This window comes from Arachis hypogaea, chromosome 1 (assembly GCF_003086295.3).
Source record: "Arachis hypogaea cultivar Tifrunner chromosome 1, arahy.Tifrunner.gnm2.J5K5, whole genome shotgun sequence".
Taxonomy (NCBI): Eukaryota; Viridiplantae; Streptophyta; class Magnoliopsida; order Fabales; family Fabaceae; genus Arachis; species Arachis hypogaea.
In genome coordinates this window covers 5,403,927-5,424,287 of record NC_092036.1, presented here as the reverse complement: position 1 = coordinate 5,424,287, position 20,361 = coordinate 5,403,927, and the positions used below count along the sequence as shown (strand labels likewise).

Here is a 20,361-nt window from a genome sequence, read left to right as displayed (position 1 = left end):
ATTAGGATTTGTCTTATTTAATTTTTATTAATTGCGGTAATTCTGTTTTTTTTTTTGTTTCTCTAACATATTACATCATTATATATGTATTTTTATTGCTATAAAAAACATTGCCATTAGAACGTTATTAATTATTTGTTTAGAAATTAACCAATTTAAGTTGGTTGAATTATTAATTCATTTAATTTGATCACTTAAGCATATATTGGATGTTTACATTCCGCTTTATTTATGCAGTTATTTATTCGCGAACGAAAAACTCTTGAATAAAATTTAGATTTAAGGTGGATTAATTTTTAACCTAAAAAAATAATTTGCCCTATTAGCTTTTAGTGAAAAGAGATAGAGATACTATTTATTGTGTACTCTTAGAGTGCTACCTATGTTTATACTCATTGTAATTTGCAACCAAACCATATATTTGATAATAATTATATTGAATATCTTAATGGCTTAATTTTAAAATTTATATACAATGAGAAAATATTGAGAATTAATTTTTAGTTACCTGACATTACTCAATTTTAGTATTTAAGTTTATAATTTAGAATTTAAAATTTAAAATTTATAATTTAAAATAAATAAAATATAAAAAAAATTGACACCTAATAATCAAGTGGGATATGGAACTAATTCACGGCATACAGATCGTGCGTCAATAGTTAAAACAATAACTCTTATCATTAAAACAAATTAAAAAGCAAAATAAATATTTGTACATTGTGAGAGAAAGAAACGTAGTTAACAAGTTGATTATTGTTATGGCTTTGCCGTTGAAGAAGTGCATGTGCATTAATGCACTAATATAGTATGCGACACATACATGCGACAATAGTATCAGGATGTTAATAACCCAACATAAGTTTTTGTTTGGTGAACTATGGTTTTCAACAACTGTTGAGATAATGAGATATAATAAATAGAGTTGGCACTTATCTGTGGCAACGGCACACATATATATATAATAATTACATCAAACAAGTTCCTTCCTGAAAGCTAAAGATTTTAAGAGTGGTTACCAGTTCATATCAATAAAACTAAAGTTTCTTCACGTTGACCACTATTTATAATTTTATATACATGTCGCTATTATTAAAAATATATATTATTTGTTATTTTTTCACGTTTACAAATATTTAACCTCTGTCGTTTTTGAGTCCAACATACTCATTTATCTCAGTTTTACCCTCTCCCAAAATGCTACTCCTATATGTAATGGTTGACAAAAACTATTGTTACGTCACAAGGCTATGAATTTTCACCACGTGAATAATGTCCTCTGTTCTTCTTGGTTATCTTATCATATCTGTAGGACCAAATATTTTTGTGCACACTAACACACACAAGGTTTTACCAAGTTACTTTTTGGTACATATAAAAGTATATAAGATTCATAAAAAATGTTATTTATACCACAAAATCAGCCACTAATATATTTGTGTATAAATATATATGTGATTTAATTTATTTTTAATGTATATTTATATTTTAATATGTATTTTATAATAATAACTAACTTTAGTGACTAATTTTAGTATACACGTAACATATATAGCCGAAGATTCATATATTCTCTCTTATAGATAAAACTGATAGACTTACTATTTTTATTATGATATAGAAATGGTGGGACATTCTTTACTTTGATTTGCACTATAAATATTAAATAATATACAATTATAAAGCCTCCTTCAGTATTTAGAATTTTATTTTGGAACATTTAAGTATGTATTTTGTGTTGTTACTCATCTTACTACCTTAAATTTCGGCATGGTAACAACTAAACTCTTACTCATTTAAGTATCTTATTTGATCATATAGAATAATTTAATTGCAATTAATCAAATAACATTATTATTATTTGTAGTAAGATGGTACCTCGGAGTAAGATCTATAAACCTTTAGAATTTGCTTGAGTTGAAAATTTTATCGCGGCCTGATTTCTTGCTTATATTAATTAGAAATTTCGATTATAATAGATAACACATAATCTGTAAAAGAATTAAAAAATTTCACCGTAGGATGCAATTTGACCAAATAAATGTGTTACTCTCTAAAAGAAGATACTAAAATAAGCATATGAGGCTGCATTAAGTGATGCTCGCCCCAATCAATATTAATATAATCAAAACATAACTCCGCCAGATTCAAAAGAGTGATATTATATGCATTACCTTTATATACACATTTCTTGTACACTTTTCACTTATACTAATAAAAGCTATTGATCAAAATTGAGAAAGATAAAAATTTATGTTTTTAAATCAGTGAGAAAATATACACAAAAAGCTGTAAAAATATCATTTTTCGTCTCAAAAACCTTGAAGTCGACATAAAATATGGGTCACACTAAATTTCCATGAAAATAGTCATCATAATGTTAGTTGGAGAGCTGAAGAGAGCTAAGAGGAAAATTATGCAAAATAAATAGCATGCATACTGGTGAATATTCACATGCAATTGTCTTGTATGAAAGTGATAGCCAATAACCATTAGATGATTTTGGAAGTTTGACTAAATTGTCATCTAATGATTCTTAACTATTAATTTCACATCAAGACAACTGCATGTGAGTTTTTACCATGCAATGATTATGAAACAAACTTAGAATAGAAAAAGGGACACAATGATTCTCAAAAGAGGGGGGAGGAGGAGGATTCAGCAAAGACTGAACTAAGAATGACCAAGGAGAGAAGGTATAAGTCAAATAGAGGAAGAGATAGCAGGAAGCTTTATTGATGGTAAGTGTTTAAGCTTAATGTCTTGCTTAGGGAAGAGGAAACATATTGCACAAGTGGCGCATCAGGGGAGAAGAGACAGCATAAATGCATGAGAAAATTATAGAAATAAGGATTGCTGAATGAATGCAGAGTGGTTACTGACGAAAGAAAGTGTAGTAACAGAACTAACACAACATTAGACTGATAATACCCACATACCCCCTTTAAAATCCATTATTGATGCTGCTTGTGTGGGAAAAAAGAGGATTCGACACTCTCGCATATCATCTCGGCGGGAATTTCTGGGATACGCAAAGATTCTGATTGGGATCCCAGCATGACCCCGGCTGAGACGGTTGAGACACAAACTGATATCTCGTACAATCTCATCCTAGGTTGTTTTTGGGATGGGATGGGAACCCAAGATTCCACTGAGATTTTGCAAGATTAACTACTCTGTATGTTATATGGCAAAACTAGTTCAAGAATGTTACCACTTACCAAATCTACAATATATAATGTCACACACAAAATATGTCAAAATTCAAAAATAGCTTGTTTTAAAACATTAGAAATGTTGTATATGTTTAAGCATCCCGGAAGTGCAATTGTGAAATATGATATAAATTCCAAAAAGAAAAATAAGAGTCTCACGTAATACCAGAGTTAATATTAGGAAACTTTATTCAGATAACAGTTTGAAGCAGTACAAAACCAGCTGTCTGCAATGTCTCCATAAAAAATGGAACAGAAAATTCAATGAGGGAAATAAGAGGAATTCACAGTTTTCCACCAAAAGAACTTGTGACAATTTCATTTCCCTGCATTTAAAAGAGAAGAAATAATATATGAATGAATGCAGAAAATGTGAACATAAGAAAAATGCATAGAGATTCCAACTCAAAGTGGGAGCCTTCTTCATCAAGGAAAGTATATTTGCACCCTTGGTGGTCCAAGATTCTTTATAAATTTTATCCATTAAAAATTTAATCGATGGGTGAGATTAAAGCATTTTTATTATATAAAAATAACTTTATAAAACATACTTAATGAAATATTCAAAGAATACATTTAACTTCGTAATATCTATTTTATCCTTCTCTTTCACTACCCCTTGACTTCCCTCTTCCCCTTCGTCATGTCTATCTTGGCAAACTCATCTTCTTACCTTGTCCCTCGCTTTCGCCCCCTCCTCCTCCCACCTTTTTCTTCTTTTATAATCTTCCCTCAAAGAGAAAGAATCAAAAGAAAAAAGTAAAAAAAAAAAAAAAAAAACCTAAAGAAACCTCGCATTCTAAGACAATACCATATCCCAACAAGCGACACAATCAAGAAATAAAAAATATACTTTTTGTTACGATGACTCCTCCCTCGACCCCAGTTAATATTTTGTTGAGTTATACCTATTGATGCTTTAATTGATAACATACAAGACCCGTTTTGGATCTAAGTTGGTCTGGATCATTGTATATAACTAGCAGCCATGGAGATATAGTCAATAACATGGATATTTTGCTCAATGTAGTGGCCTCTTCAAGCATCTTCCTAAGAAGTCCAAGGTGCATAAAGAGGAATGGGATAAAATGAAAGAAATGGAAAAAGAAAGGACAAAAAAAAAGTCATTTTTTGCTATAATTTTATATACTTCTATAAAAAGCACCAAGATCCTGATGTTAGATTTTGACATCTAAGTCAGAACCTCTCAAAGTAAACCCCTCGCTCCAAACTTTTAGGTGAAGAAACCAGCTAGGTGAAAAGGATAAGCCGGCAGCTAAAATGGCAATACAGGAGAGGCAGCTTCACGTTCCAGAAATATAAAAAATAGCATAGCATGTCTATACAAACAATGCATGCTTGACAGAAAGTTTGATGGTCCATGTACCTTAGTAAACTGCAAATGAGCTAAGAGCAGCATCTTAAGGCTCAACCATTCACTCATTAAACAAAAATCATAAATGAAGTACCATTCGATACGCAACACTTTATGTGCATGCATCTACCTAACAACTTGAACCATTGGGATAAACAGTCGCATAACATTACCCCTTCAATTCTAATTCTACCTTAAAAATGGTTTAACCAAAATTCTATAGCAACACAAATGCAGAATGTTTATTAAAACATGGCAGTGTGGAAGTGATGAGAATTCATGGTGGGATACCTGAGAATTGTTGGAGGGCATCGTCGTAGGGGTCTCGGCGTCCTTGGACCTGGCTGATCTGAGCATCCCAAGCAAGCTGAGAGTTATGGCGCTCGAAGGTCCAAAAGCCATAGGGCCTCATTGGGAGACTCCACATCTCCTTGGTTTTGGCGCACCTGTCTTTCACGGCATATACATGCTCCCTGAACTTCTTATCCCTTTCCTCTGGATCTTCCATCATCTTCAGTACCAAGTGCCTCGCAAATTCCATTATGAATCCCATCTCTGTTCTCTTCTATTCTCTTTATATACACTATCACCACCACCAACAATAACAACAACAAAACAATCAACAACAAATCTCCTCATAAACCCTAACCTACTATGTAAATATGGAATAATCAATTCAATTGAATGTCAAACCAAATATAATCCACAAAGTAATTAGAAATTTCGCATAATCTATCTACATATTCTAGAATTGATTAAATGAAATAAGAGACATCGTCACAATCATTTAAAACAAGTATGTCTGCAGAAAAAAAAAAAACTTAGAGAAATGTTTGATCGCAATCAATAATATTATGTAGCTTCAGATTTGGGACTCGAAGAACTGAAGGAATAAACAGGACCAGCGAAGAACCTCAACGTAATCAGAACAAGAAACTAGATCCGTCGATGGTGATTGAACTGGCTCTAAAATTGCTCGACTGAATGTTAGTGTTAGTTTTTTGTTTTTGGCCTGAGCAAGATACGATTCTCTTTCTCTCTCTCTCTTTTTTCTTTTTTCCCAGTTCCAGGGTTCTTGAAAAAATTATCATTTTTATTATTAAAAAATATTTAAATACAAAAATTTAATTAAATAATTATATAAAATTTTTTATAATGTAATTTATTATTCAAATTATTTTAAAAAATAGATATTATAATTTTTATTTTGATATTATTTTATTCATAAATTTATACAAACACATAATATAAACAGTGAGGTATAAAATAACATAATCAAAATAAAAATAATAACATTATTACCCTTATTTTACATTATTTCAATTTAATCGCTTAAATTTTATTTAAATTTTAAATGTTTGATGTTTGATTATATGATACTAAAGTAATGATAACGGATAATCTTTGTTGTATTCGTGGTCTTTATCCTAAATTTGTGTTTTATGTCTTCCGTGATTATAAAGTCGTGCACGAGACGTAAAAAAGCATAGATAACTCATTGAGTATAGATAAATCTTTTAGTAAATTTCTTTATCTATGGCTCCTGAAAAATCTATCGGTTCAATTCCACTACCAAAATGTCTTTTGGCCCTTGATCTTTGTTTGCACAATGAATACCTTCTTTTGAGGTTGACCACTCTATGCAAGAAGATTCTGTTTGTTGGACAGCTCTCCATCTAGCAAAAAATTATCATTTTGGGACAATTTACTGAATTAAATAAATTGGCCCTAAAAATTATCATAATGCACATTTTGAAAAGTGGATGCCGAAATGCATTTTTTTCATAAATTATGTAAACCGCGACAGGAATATCGCGGTTTACAAATGCACATAATTCGTCATAGGAGTGCCGCGGATTACGTTCGAGATAAATCATCACATAATCCGCGGTAGGGTGTCGCGGTTTATGTGTATTTTGTAGACGTGCATAAACCGCTACAAGAGTCTAGCGGTTTATGCTTTAGTGTGAACTTAGTTCGTTTTTCATGGAGGATGAGTTTTTGGATGAAAGTTTGGTTTGCAATTTTTATGTATGGTGCAACATAGGTTGTGCTTTGATTTAATTGAAATTAGTCTCTTGAACTCATAGAGTTATCAATAAAATTAGAACACCTTAACTCGAGAATCACAACTACATAGAAAATCGGTAACAAAATTAGAACACCTTAACTCGAGAATCACAACTACACCAAGGTCAACAAGAATCCGTAACACCATGGATGAGGTCGATACTAGTCGGCCGAAGCAATGTGGGCTATGCAGACAGACATGACACACTCGCAGGACTTGCCCTCAGCGAGGATCCGCCTCCAGTGCCGAGGCATAGGTGTCATTAGGTCGTCATAATTAGCTTTCATTTTTCTTTCCTTATTTGTGTTCTTGTCCTGTTTTAGTTGTACTTACTGTTAATTAAAGTTATACTTGCTGTTCGTTTCATGGTGACGTTGTTATTGTTAGCGATTCTTTATGTGTTGTGATTCTCGAGTTAAGGTGTTCTAATTTTGTTGATAACTCTATGAGTTCAAGAGACTAATTTCAATTAAATCAAAGCCCAACCTATGCTGCGCCATACATAAAAATTGCAAATCAAACTTTCATCCAAAACTCATCCTCCATGAAAAACGAACTAAGTCCACACTAAAGCATAAACCGCTAGACCCTTGTAGCGGTTTATCCACGTCTACAAAATACACATAAACCGCGACACCCCTACTGCAGATTATGTGATGATTTTTCTCGAACGTAATTCGCGACACCCCTATAGCGGATTACGTGCATTTGTAAACCGCGATAGGGTATCGCAGTTTACATAGTTTATAAAAAAAATGCATTTCAGTATCCATTTTTTAAAATGTGTATTATGGTAATTTTGACGGCAAGTTTATTTAATTCAGTAAATTGCCCTCATTTTGCATAATTTGAACTTTTTCGAACCAAGAGTAGAGTTTGTTCCTTTTTCGAAAAATAAATCACATGGGTGCCCCTGTCTCGCCATTCTTCAAATTAAATTCTGATGGTTCAGTCACAAAAGAAGGAACTGCGACTTGTAATGGTATCATAAAGGATCATGATATCATAATGAATCATGATGATAAGCTTTTGGCATGTTTCAGTGCTAATTTGGATACTTGCTCTGTTACTCAAATTGAATTATGGAAAATTCTTCTTAGATTAGATTTGGCTATCAACTTTAATATTCTTAACCTAAGTATTGATGTGGATTCAAATGTTGTTGCCGAACTTTATCTGAGAAATAATACTGATTTTCATTTTGCTAAATTTATTGATGCTACGATTTATTTCAGATGTCACGGATTTACCGCTTGAAAAATTCATCATGAATTCAGAAAAGCATATGCTTGTGCTAATTGACTGGCAGCACAGGGTTGTAATATGCAGTTGAGATGTCATTTTTTCTTTAATTTACCTCTTATTATTTCTTTTTATTTCATGGCAGATGCCATTGGTATTCTTTTTTTTAGAGTTGTTTCTATGTAATTTTTTTAGACTCTAGCCTCGTTTCTTGTAAAAAAAAAAGTAATTTTATCATTAAATATAAAACTTGCTAAACAAAAAACAAAAAACCTAAAGAATTTAAAGTTCTGAAAGTTGGTTTGAACAGGCCGGCTGAACTGCAAACGGATGAAAAATACAGTTCAAATTAAAGCCAAAATCAGAGATTTAAAAAACCGGTGTTGAACCGTCGAATCGACCAAAAATAGGTCGATCGAACCGAACAAAAATCCGACCGATTTTCTGAATTTTTGCAAAAATGGCGTCGTATGATTGAGGAACGCTAACCATTACCCAACCCTTCCACAACGGCAAAGCAAAACGCACCGCACCCACTCACTCCCATCACCCCCGACCTCGAGCTTCTCCTTCTTCTCATCGTCGTCGAGCTCGTCCTTCACTTCCGTCTAGCCACCGGCCTTCTACCGCCGCCGTCGCAACTTCGAGCTTCAAAGCTACCGTCGCAGCTTCCTTCCCCTCCATCGTGCTGCCACCGTTTGAGCTTCGAAACCACCTTCGCCGATCTCACCTCCTGCCTCCGTCGCGCAGCCACTGTCCCGCCGGCGCCATAGAGAAGAGGAAGAGATTTTTATCTGGTTTTGAGATTACAGGCAGGGGTAAGGGACCACGGACAGGTGTGAAAGTACCAAAATTTTGGTGGCATCTAGGAGGAGTGTGAACTCCTTCCATGATCGAGCTTCACCGTGCTACCCTTCACTTTCATGGCTCTTCCCCCTGAAGGTGAATTCCACCTTTACCAACTGTAATGATTTTTTTCTACCTAAGCCATCCCCATCAATAAATAGTTTCTCATGTTACTGATGTAAGGTTGAAAACAAACAAAAAGAAGCACCTGATATTTATTTCACTTTTTTTTTCTTGGTTTAGAAAGCTAAAACAAGATTCAGAGGTGATACTAGAAACTCATATACTAGAAGTTGACATTTGCTTTTAACTAAACTTAAAAGTGTCTCAAATTCGCATAATAAGAATGAAAAAAGTGTTTGCTAAAAGACATAATGCCGGTTTTAGGATCACTAGTTAACGAATTGAATTAATCATGTTCTTGGTAATAAACTAATAATGTTTGCTGACGATTTGTTTTAATTGGGTAAGTGGTTTTATAGCACTTGAGGTTGTTTTCCTTCGTTTATCATACTAACTTTTTTGTTACTAATCAACATTTATCATAGCATGCTTATGTTGCATGCTTATTTCTTTATGTTGAAGTGCTTGACTTATGTATTTTTAGAACTGAGTGAACTTATATCAAGACAAATTGAAACGTTTGTTTGATTTAATGTGTTAAATGTGTGGGTTTAAAGAAATTTTTTAGTGTAAGAATTTCAGTTTGTATTAGCATTGTCCAATTCTTTAGTTATTTTGTGTATACGTTTTGGATTGAATTTTTTTGTCTGTTCAATAAATCAGATTATATAATTTTTAAGAGAATGCAAATAATAAATTTAGCTACCAATAATATTTTGTAAATATAAATATATATATATAAATAAATTATAATTATATTTTAATGTATTTATTTATATTTTATTATAAAACGAATTTTTTAATTGAACCGCAGTCGAATTGATCAAATCAATAAATTAATAAACTAATAATTAAAATGGTTCAATGACCGGTTCAGTTAGAACCTTAAAAGAATTCAAATTAGTAAATTAGTTTAAAAACCCCAAAATACCCTGACAACTACACGAAATCCGTGATCTTCCCCCACAGCTCTCTCAAACACCGTAACAGCAGCCACTTCCTTCACACTGCGGCTGTGCTTCTCTCTCGCCGCCGGTCAGATCTCTGCACCGATCTGCTCTCTTCTGGTTTTTTTTTTTTTTTGCCTCTCTCATTATCTTAATTATTTGATTATTGAATATTGATGACTTGATCTGTTAAGGATATGGATTTTAAATTGTTTTGTTCATCTATCTATCTATTTTATTAGATTAGTCCCTGTCGCCACCACTGACAGCCTCCGCATACTCCTTCCCTCATCGGTGGCTGAGTTACTTGCTGCTGACCTGCTGCTCACTCCTTCCCTCCGCCGCAATCACCGCTTCTTCCTCGTGATCCAGGTGAGTTTTTTTTTTTAAATCTTCCTTTGATGAATTTTTTATGTTATGATTTTATTTGTGTACTCTGTTCCTATGATTTTTTAAGGATTCCAAAGTTGTGCAATATGTTCTGTGTATATTGGGGTTATTATGTTTTTTTTTTTTTATTTGTTCTTATGATTTTTTTATCATTCCAAATCTGTTCTTATGATTTATATTTGTGTAATCTGTTCTTATAATTTTTTAAGGATTCCAAATTTGTGCAATATGTTCGGGGTATGTTAGGGTTATTATGATTTTTTTTTATCTTTCTTTGGTTTTTTCCTTTTTGTTTCTCTTGATTGTATTTACATTAGGGTTATATTTTCTTTTGCTGTTGAATGTGCAATCTGTTCTGTGTAATCTTTGCAATCTTTTCTATTTCTTGTGAATAGTGACACTGTCTAAGTAGATTATTGCGTTTGATGAATCTGGTGGTGGGCTTGGTTAAGGTGGTTTGTGTTTAGGAAGTGGTGGGTAATATGGTGGTTAGGTTGCTTTTGTATGGTTAAAGAGATGTGTGATGATTGTCATGATTCCTTGCATTGTGGTTACATGTCTGTGTGCTGACTTATCTGTGTTTGGAAGGTTGTGGTTACTTGTGTTGAATCCAGGTTTTAAACTGTTTATGTAAGTGATTTTTGTGGATGTATGTTTCAGATGGCTATGAAGCCATGAGGGAGTTAAGGTAGAAGAACCTGAAGTTCTGGCGTTCTCTCCTATTGAGAGAACACTAAGAACCTTTTCCTTTGTTTCTTTTATGTATTAATAATGCTATTTTAATATTCTGTCAAGCAGATGAAATTGCTGGATATAAAGCAGCTTTGGTGTTTACTCAGAAATCATTCAGATCTGATACAACATTTTCTAATTTGTGGCAGGTAGAAGAGTGAAAGAGAAAAGGATCGGAGTCATTGTACAAAATGCTTCAGCACCAAATTGTGCAATCCCCTGCTAGGCTAGGCCTCACAAACCCAAATTCACCATCCATTCCGAATCCTACTCCCCCAAAGCTCCCTCCCTCACAGAGCCATCATCACCAGCCCCACCTAGACCGCCACGCAGCTGGCCCTTCTGCAGCTCTGCTCTCTCTTCTCCCACCTCTCCCTCGAGCACAAGCACTTCTTCAACAAATGGCTTCCTTAACTTCTAAGCTCTTTGAAGTTTCACCCAACAGGTCACTTTGGGTCACTGCATTCCGAGGATCCATCCCCACCTTCCTTTCTACCCAAGGCCAAGCTCATTCATCTACCCCACATGATTCTTCTCCTTCCACAACCAAAGAAGTTATTTCACAATTCACTATTCTTCAAACTCAGATCTTTGAAGATGTCGCTGAACTCCAAGAGATTCTTGATCTGCAAGATGCTAAGCAGAAGATTGATCGGGAAATTCGCTCAAAAGATTCAGCACTTCTTGCATTTGCCAACAAACTCAAAGATGCCGAGCGGTGTCTCGACATTCTTGTTGATGATTACTCTGATTATCGCCGCAGCACCAAGAGGTTGAAATCAGGAGATGACAGTGAAGATGATTCTTTGACATCCTCAACTGTCTCATCCCAGCTGAAGCTATCAGATATATTATCATATGCTCACCGGATAAGTTATACAACCTTTGCGCCACCAGAATTTGGAGCTGGGCAAGCTCCTTTGCGTGGTGCACTGCCACCTGCGCCACAAGAGGAGCAAATGAGAGCTTCACAGTTATATAACTTTGCTGACCTTGATGTTGGATTGCCTAAAGTTGTTGAAACGAAAGAGAAAACAATTGAGGCCATTATTGAGCCTCCACCTCCACAGCAAGTGGATGCCAATTTGTCTGCAATTCAAGGGTTGCTTCCACCAAATTTTACAGTTCCGCCTGGCTGGAAGCCTGGAATGCCTGTGCAATTGCCTATTGATCTTCCACTTCCCCCACCTGGGTGGAAACCTGGGGATCCTGTGCCATTGCCACCCATGGACTCACTTCCTGCACCAAGGTTTGAGCAGCAACAAGTACCCCATCACATCCCTCAGCCTAAGCAACCTGAAGTCATTCAAGTGCAGCATGTTAATTTGGATCTTGACGGTAGTGATAGTAGCGATTACAGCAGTGATGAAGCCAGCTCTGATGATGAAGATTGAGAAAATGATGAAGCTCATTACCTCAAACTGACAATTGTACAGGTAAAAACTTTTGTGATGTTTTTGTAGGGTTAACACCATATATTTGTCCTTGAATTATAGTCTTTACCAAAATAAGCCCTAAAACTTGCACCCCAGTATATTTTAGTCTTGTGTTGTTCTTTAAAATGTGTCTTTAATTGACATAATATAGAATAACATTTTAGCCAACTAGGCTTCAAAGTTTTGCCATACTTTCCTCCAACTCCCTTCCCGGCTTCCATTTCTAGCCTTCCTCTGCACATCAGGAGTTAGAACATCCCAACTAGTTCGCATGTTTGTCATGGTTTCACCGTTTGTCACGGTTGCAAAACAAGCGCTAATTTAACCAGCACCTGTTTTGAAGAGGTGGCAATTGCTACAGCAGCCCCATCTTCTGTTTAAACATTTCTAGCATTTGAAAGTTTTATTCCATTTCATTCCTTTTAGGTCTTTGTAGTCACTTTCTTCTTTTCTTTCTCTTTCCCTGGTCATTTACTGGTAACGTAGAAGCATGGACAACCAATCGTTTAGAGAAGGATATAAACCTAGATTGGAAAGTTAAATATTGGTTGGTTGACATTATAACATTCACTTCAAAATTGATTAGTGTAAGTTGTCACTAACTCACTATACCGAGTATACAGCCATAGTTTAAATCCCTGGTGAAAGAAATGCTGTTTCTATCTTTTGCACTATGCAATAAAGTGTTTGGTTATTTTTATATATATATATAAAGGATATATTACAAAATATGCACCACTAAATTACAAAATGCAAATTTTATTTTCTGTTGTTTCCCATTTTTTCTTCGTGTGGTGTTCTGTATTTTGGTTCGGATGACTCGTGGTACATAATCTTGGCTTGAGGGTTTGTACTGTTTCTGCTGCAAGCTCTATAAAGTGGAAAGCATCTTAGTATATGCTTCTTTAGAAGTTTTTCAATAGGCACTGTATTTTCTATAGTGGAGGGTTCTGTTCTGTTCCTTACGTTACAATGATATTTAACATAGACAATAATTGCTACTAGTATTCTATTTTGAGATTTAGTTCAAGGATTTGGTTTTAGTTTTTGACTGAATAAAAATGTGAGAAGAAATCAAGTTTGGTTTGTGTTTCCATTTTCTTAAAGGGGAGCCTTAGAATAGCAATTGAGTTGTCTCTGTGTTCAAGCCGTAGAATCAACCCATGATGCTTGCATCATGTTAGGCTGTCTATATTATACCCTTTGGATGCGAACAAGTGGCTCTTTCTGGATCCTGCGCAATGCGTAAGGTGGAATGCGTCAGCTCTTTTTTTCGCATTTGTGTTTTCTTTTTTATTTTTAGCAAACCAAACAGCCCTAGTTTTTGGCTTTTAGCTTTGAGATTGGCATAATGCATGACACTTGATGTATTCATTTTCGCTTCTTTCTCTGAGAATTAAGCACTTTCTAAATTATCAAAATATCTATTGGACTCCAATCAAGATACATCTTCTATATCACTAATCTTCCTCTTTACCTAAACAACTGAAATACTCCATTACGACAGGTTTGTGCACAATCTTGATGAGGATTGAGGAACTTTCTGTTACATGACATGCCAATCATCTCTATTAGTGGAACCGCGGTTAGATAGAGGATAAATTGCCTTGCCTTTCATTACATTCCAACAGTGGCGAGCCTTGATAGAGGATGTTTTCTAACTCAACAATATTTTGTCCCTCTCAGTCTTCATGTTAATTTACTGTAGAAATCAATCCATTATCTAACCTATTTGTGTAACTGCTTCTGTGTATTTTGTGCCCTAGACCGTTAGAACATTGCTTAATTTCTGAATGGAACATGTAGCGCACTAAAATTTTTGGGTGCTTTATGTTCACAGCTTATAAGGAAACATCATTATAGATAAGTTACTAATTGGTTAGATCTTGAAACTTAAAAGTCTATACCTTATTGTTTTTTTTTTCTTTTAATGTATATAATTATTTTCTTGTTGGACGACTATCCAAAAATGTCAAAAATGATTCATCAAAAGATTAGTAAAATAGTGGAGAGTTTGGTAACATCAACTACTATATATTTTCCAAGAAACACCACCATTGAGAAAGGAGAAAGAAACATCAATGGCCTAAAATGTGAAAGAAATTAGTAACACTTGAGTGTGTGTTACTAGGGGAAGGCAAAGACTTTGGAGGATTAAATTAGTGGACTCTGTAATAGGAAAACAAAGAAGACGACTTGCAACTCCAGAAACTGTTGCAGCAGAGAAAATAGAGAAAAGAAAGCTTTTCAGAACGAAAAGAGAAAAAGACAGATGTATTGAGCTATTGGAGTATTACAACACTACACTTGGAATAACTGAGACACAACCATATAAAGCTCAGCGATTCTGACTTAGTCTCTCAACAAGACTAATCAAGACAGACTTTACCAAAACAGAAAAATAGTTGCAGTGTAGTTAGTTTACTACTTTCTTTTTTAGGTTCTTGATCCTTGAACTTTGACTCGCTATCTTTAATACTCTGTTTAGGAGTTTTACTATTTAGAGGGTGATGGTTTTGGAAAATTTTGCTCTTTGAATTCTTTGTTTTCAACTTATTCCAATTGAGTAAAGTCACAAATAATATGAGATGTGGACACACTACCTTCAAATTAGCCTCTATGATTGGGGCAAAAGATTAATTGGTCACATAAATTTGCCTATAATTAAGCTGGAAATTATTTTCTACTTGGAAGTTCAAAACTTCACCCGATTATTACAAAAAAATTCCAGTGACAATATATTGTCGTTAGATTTTAGATCTTTAATTTTAGGTATGATACTATTTTGAGTATATATATAACTATGTTACGTATACACTAAAATTAGACACTAAAATTAACTACTAAAGTCAATCACCAGTATAAAATACATGTTGGAAACTTAGACTACAAATACACATTGAAAAAAAAATAAATCATACATGTATTTATACACGAATACATTAGTGGCTGATTTTAGTGACTGATTTTGGTATACAAATAATATTTTTGATATATATGCGTGTGTTCATAATTTTTCAAAATGTAATGCATATATACACATGTATATATAGTATTTAAGAACAGGCGTAAACAAGAGTAAACAACAACAAAAAAAAAATCATGGAGTTTTTGTTAGTTAGTCCTTGTCATCATGCAATTTGGTCTTGCGTTAGTTAAACATTGACTGAGGTTATTAAAAGTAAATTTCTTTCTGTCTTTTGTTTCAGGTATAACAGATTCGTACGTCCATGTTGCTAATGACAATGAACCAGCTAAAAAACTGTATAGCAAGAGTGGTTTTGTCTATGAAGGTGATGATGAACCTGCATGGCAGGCTAGGTTTCTAGACCAACTCCGAAGGCTTCTTCTGTGGAAAGGCCTAGCAAGCAGCTAGTTTGACAATGTTTCCTCTATATTATGTCTCTGTTTTCTGTTTAGGTGAATGCTCCGAGTATAGTAAGAGAGCATTCACTGTGTGTTCATCCAACTTGTTCAGAAAATGTACACCTTAGTTCATATTATTTATTTTTCTTTTCATTATGAACCTCAAAGTGTAAAGCATTTTGCCACTTGATATGGTTAGAAATCTTCCAAGGAAAATTCGTTGATGATAGATAGATCACTACTCTTGATAACAAACTAGTCATTGTTACATCCTCATTACACTCCCTTAAAATACAAAACTGTAGATCATCTCTAACTGTGTTAGGCAGGAATTTACAAACTATCCAGTGCAAATTTTGGAGGCAAAAAATACACTGTTGTACAAAGTTTTCAAATCACCAATGTCAAAATTTTCAAGAGAAACCTGAAGAAATGACACCAACGATGGTACCGAGTCCAAAACTATGCATGGCAGATAATCATTCACTGCCTTGTATGGACGTAGACAACAATCGATGCTTGAAGTTCGCGATCCACCTTGAAGTGAGCATTAAAAAATCTTCTTTCCTGTTGTTAAATCCCAATATAAGCAAATGATTAAAAATTACCCTCAATAATAATAAATAACAAAAAACTAAGCAGCAATTTGTTTACAATATTCTTATTATTACCTCTCTATAATCATGTGAATTTAATAAGTTCTTCAATTTTTGTTCTTCCGAATGAAATAAAACAATGTGGCTCGGAAGGGACATATTTTTTGCATATTCGGATAAAAATGAAACAGGATCCATCAGAAAATGGTCAGACTCGTCAAGAACTCCTCTCTCTTCGCTGCAGAACACAATAAAATTAACAAGAATTGTTATTTCAGTCCCAATGAAGATTACAAGCCACTCCAGGATTGTGAATTCCAAACCTTGGTGTGCAGTCCAGGAATCGCATTGGCAGGTCGCGATGCAGTACGGAGTAGTACGGGGTGGCATGGCAAGGAGTTAGAAATAGGATGTTTTTCACTTTCCCATGACGAGCTTCTCTGGCAAGGTGGTTCATAACATCCTCAGGTCCCCTCTGTTTTGAAAGTATAGAATATATAAAGTATTTTTCATAGATGTTCACAAAAGATCATTAAGATAACCCCTCAATTGTAAGAATGAAGAATAGTGACAATACCTGATGAACCAAACTCATATACAGAGACATTGGAATATTGGTAGCAAGCAAAAATATGACAGCAAGTACCACCTTCAGAGAACAATTGGTACGCTTCTTTGAAGATTCTTTTCCTTTATAACCAGGCAAACCAGGATCTTCTATCATAGCCAAACAATAACCAGAGAAGATCAGAGCTATGGGAAGAATGGGCAACACAAACCTGTACTTCATAGTAATTATTATCACAAACCAATTAAAACCAGCAGACCATGTATACACTTATATATGTATGAATAATTTTGATTGAAGTACCTGAACTCCTTGTGACCTAGTACACTGTATAAACCCAGAACCCAAGCAAGAAGACAAGCATATCTCCACTGTTTTGAATAAATGATACCAGCTATGCAAAATGGTAAGAAAGAGAAGATCATCACTGGAAATCCCTGAGTGAAGTACCAGTGCCACTTGTGAGTTCCATAATAGTCTCCACCCGAAGAAAGAAAATTGAATTTTAGAAAATTAAGTGGTACTAGAATCCATGTGCCATACATGATACGATCTAATAAGCAGGTAAGTCCGAGCACCAGCATCCTGATACAAAATAATAAAAATAATTTGCCCTAAATCAGACATCTGTGATTGACATTTGAAAGCTGAAATGTTAGATTAATGTGACTGCAGCCAATGCAACAAAATAGGTTCCCTGGAATATACTGCTGGAATAAGAGTTCCGATAATCTAACCCAACTTGGTATTTAGATAGATATGAAAGATAACACATTATGAAATGAGAAACTCCCCCATTCCCAACTAAACATACCCGATGGGTGCCACCTCCAAAAAAGGAGTTTCAATTTGTAACGTTCCTTTGAAAATTCAAGGAGGCCAACATACAGCCATATGATTGCACTTGTTGGTCGGATCGCACAAGCTAATGCTGCCAAAACTAAACCCCACTTCCTTGAAACAGTGGAACTTCTACTAGAAGATCTCATGCAGGGCCAAAAGTATAGAGATACAAGTGTAAGAACAGTCTCCAAGCTATTTGATAGCGTACGAACAGAACAGTAGATCATAAACCAATTGGCCAACTGGGAAAAGAGCTGTACCAGAGTTAAGTTTTCTTATATAACAAGGGGAGAAAGTGTTCCTATGTTATAATGGCCGCATGCATTTTTAACATAAAACAGATCAAGTCTAGCCGTAAATATATAAAAGAAAAGGATACAGCCCATTTTGCAACATTGTCACCAAAGAGAACTGCAGAAAGTTTGTACAAGTATAAATCACCAACTGCAGCAAACACAGACTGCAGCAGCCGTGGAGCCTTCCTCTAAGAAGCAAGGACCAGAGAATAGAATTAGTGGAATCATATCCATAAAACGAGACAAGGAAGATACTCAAGTTGCATGAATCTTATTCCAGTTAAAAAGGGGGCCTATTATAGAAAACATATCAAGTTTTATGAAGTGAAGCAGAATACATGAACCACTTCATTAGCTGTAGAACTATCACTGATTGAAAGGGATACAAAATCTCAATTATAGCCACTGCATTTTGCTTGTCAAAAGAATACAGAAACGACATAAAAGCATGAAGTATGCCTCAGTTCATGTGATAGATATTTGTTTAAGATAACATCACATGCTTCTAAGCTAGCCTTCAATATGCAATGGCAGATAAAACGACTCAAACTGAAGTTGTATAGTTACAGGGAGATTGAAATCAGAGTGGTTAAATGAGAACATAAAAAGGATTAGAAAGAAACAAGGTTACCATAACCAAAGGGGTGTCAAGATGCAGAAAGGCAAGAACTTTATAGAGCGGAACAAAGAGCAGCGGGTGTAAGTAGCTTCTGATGCCCCTTTTCCATTCCCACGTTAAATGGCCGTATCTGGAATAAACCATCTCCGATCAGCACTTACGATTGGAAGTGAAGAAGAAAGATGGGAAATTCAGGTGAAGAATGTAAAATAAGGTATGCACCCAAATGCAATGCGATGCGCAACCTCGGGTCCCTGCCAGTGTTCATCTGGATTGAAGTATGTCTGCACCAAAAGAGAGTTCAGCATTCGAAACACCAAACAGAAAAAGAACACTCGTTTCTCTGAAGAGAAGAACGACGCGGAATAATCTGAGTCAGATTTGCGAGAATCCCGAGATTCGTGTTTCTGTTTATCTCCGTCATTTTTGTGTCTTCGTCTCATTGCTCTGTGAATGCGAATGGTGTTGTCTACTCTCTTTCTATTTTCGTGTCTGTTGCGTTGGAGAGAGAGAGAGAGAGAGAGAGAGAGAGAGAGTAGAACACAGGATGACGAAGAAGAACGAGATGGGCTTATGGATCTAATCCACCCGATACAAATTGGGCCAAACATTTCTTTCCATTATGGGCTTATCACTAGGCCCGTTTGTTAACCCAATATATTTAAATATATATATATATATATATATATATATATATATATAAAAATTAATATTTTTGTTCACAAAAAAATATATATTTTTATTAAAATCTGATCAGTACTTAATTAGCAAAAACAAAACAAAAAAAGTGAGTAATCATATACCAATATATCGTTAGTAATATAAAAATAAAATAATATAAAATTATTCTAAATTTTATTACCTAGGTTATTTTATACATCACCAAAATTCAAACAAGTTATTTCATTCAGTTAGATTGTTGTTCTTTTTAAGGTATGTTTCGAATACCTAAAGAATAGAATTTTTCACAAGAATATTTTTTTTAATTTAGAATATAATAAAAATATAATTTTTAATTCTCAAAAAATTATAAATTTTGTATTAATGTTCAAATTAAATCAGACAAAAAATATCAAATTTATAATTTTATTATTACTAAAGATTAAAATATTAAATTTATTCCTATAAACAAATAAAAAAAGACAAACAAAAAAATACAAAGATAAAATAGTAAAAAACACAAAATTCATTTCATTCATACAATTAATTATTTCAAATCATAAATTTAAATTTAAAATAGAATTAGAATTCATTTTTTAATAAAAATAAAATTCTTTTTTCACTTTAATATTTTCCAAACACATTCTTAAAGACGGATTGGTTTGGACGTTTTTATTTTCATTTTCGATAAAAATAAAGATAAAGTATGAAAATATAATTGATTGAACATTTTAAAAATATTTTCAATGAAAATGATTTCAAAAGAACGGAACAAAGTTAAAAATACTATTTCTATATTTTCACTGTTTTCAGTTTTAACTTCTAAAAATGTTTCTAACTCAAAACACCGTATTTTCAGTTTTGGAATTAGGGTTAGAATCTTTTCTATTTTTTTTATATGATTTTTTTTTCTCACGTCACATTCACCTAGTATTTTTAATGTTCTCTAACTCAGTTCTTAATGCTTGGGCACCCATTCTTTACTTCTAACTTATGCATTCTCTTTGAAAAGATGAAATTGTTTTCAAGTTATTTT

The 20,361-nt window shown here is 34.0% G+C and overlaps 2 protein-coding genes and 1 pseudogene across 9 annotated transcripts; 1 reads left to right on the top strand and 2 right to left on the bottom strand.

Moving 5' to 3' along the window:
- Positions 1–3,378: 3,378 nt before the first annotated feature.
- On the bottom strand, positions 3,379–5,679 carry LOC112791970 (uncharacterized). The gene is made up of 3 exons (XM_025835039.3): positions 5,504–5,679; positions 4,882–5,173; positions 3,379–3,541 (listed from the first exon to the last, which is right to left on the bottom strand). Exons 2-3 carry the CDS (start codon positions 5,141–5,143, stop codon positions 3,534–3,536), a joined length of 270 nt encoding a protein of 89 aa, XP_025690824.1. The 5' UTR covers positions 5,144–5,173; positions 5,504–5,679; the 3' UTR covers positions 3,379–3,533.
- A 2,603-nt stretch (positions 5,680–8,282) lies between these two features.
- Positions 8,283–15,972, top strand: LOC112791940 (mediator of RNA polymerase II transcription subunit 4). Of its 8 annotated transcripts, none has more exons than XM_025834993.3 (4): positions 8,283–9,907; positions 10,062–10,191; positions 11,091–12,377; positions 13,885–14,276. In XM_025834993.3, exon 3 carries the CDS (start codon positions 11,133–11,135, stop codon positions 12,333–12,335), a length of 1,203 nt encoding a protein of 400 aa, XP_025690778.1. In that variant the 5' UTR covers positions 8,283–9,907; positions 10,062–10,191; positions 11,091–11,132; the 3' UTR covers positions 12,336–12,377; positions 13,885–14,276. The 8 variants fall into 8 exon arrangements, with proteins under 8 accessions (XP_025690778.1, XP_072092392.1, XP_025690795.1 ...); XM_072236291.1 differs by lacking the exon at positions 13,885–14,276 and adding an exon at positions 15,587–15,972 and having other exon boundaries at positions 8,390–8,845; XM_025835010.3 differs by lacking the exon at positions 13,885–14,276 and adding an exon at positions 15,587–15,972 and having other exon boundaries at positions 8,472–9,907.
- LOC112791933 (mannosyltransferase APTG1-like) lies at positions 15,936–19,211 on the bottom strand (annotated as a pseudogene).
- Positions 19,212–20,361: the final 1,150 nt, after the last annotated feature.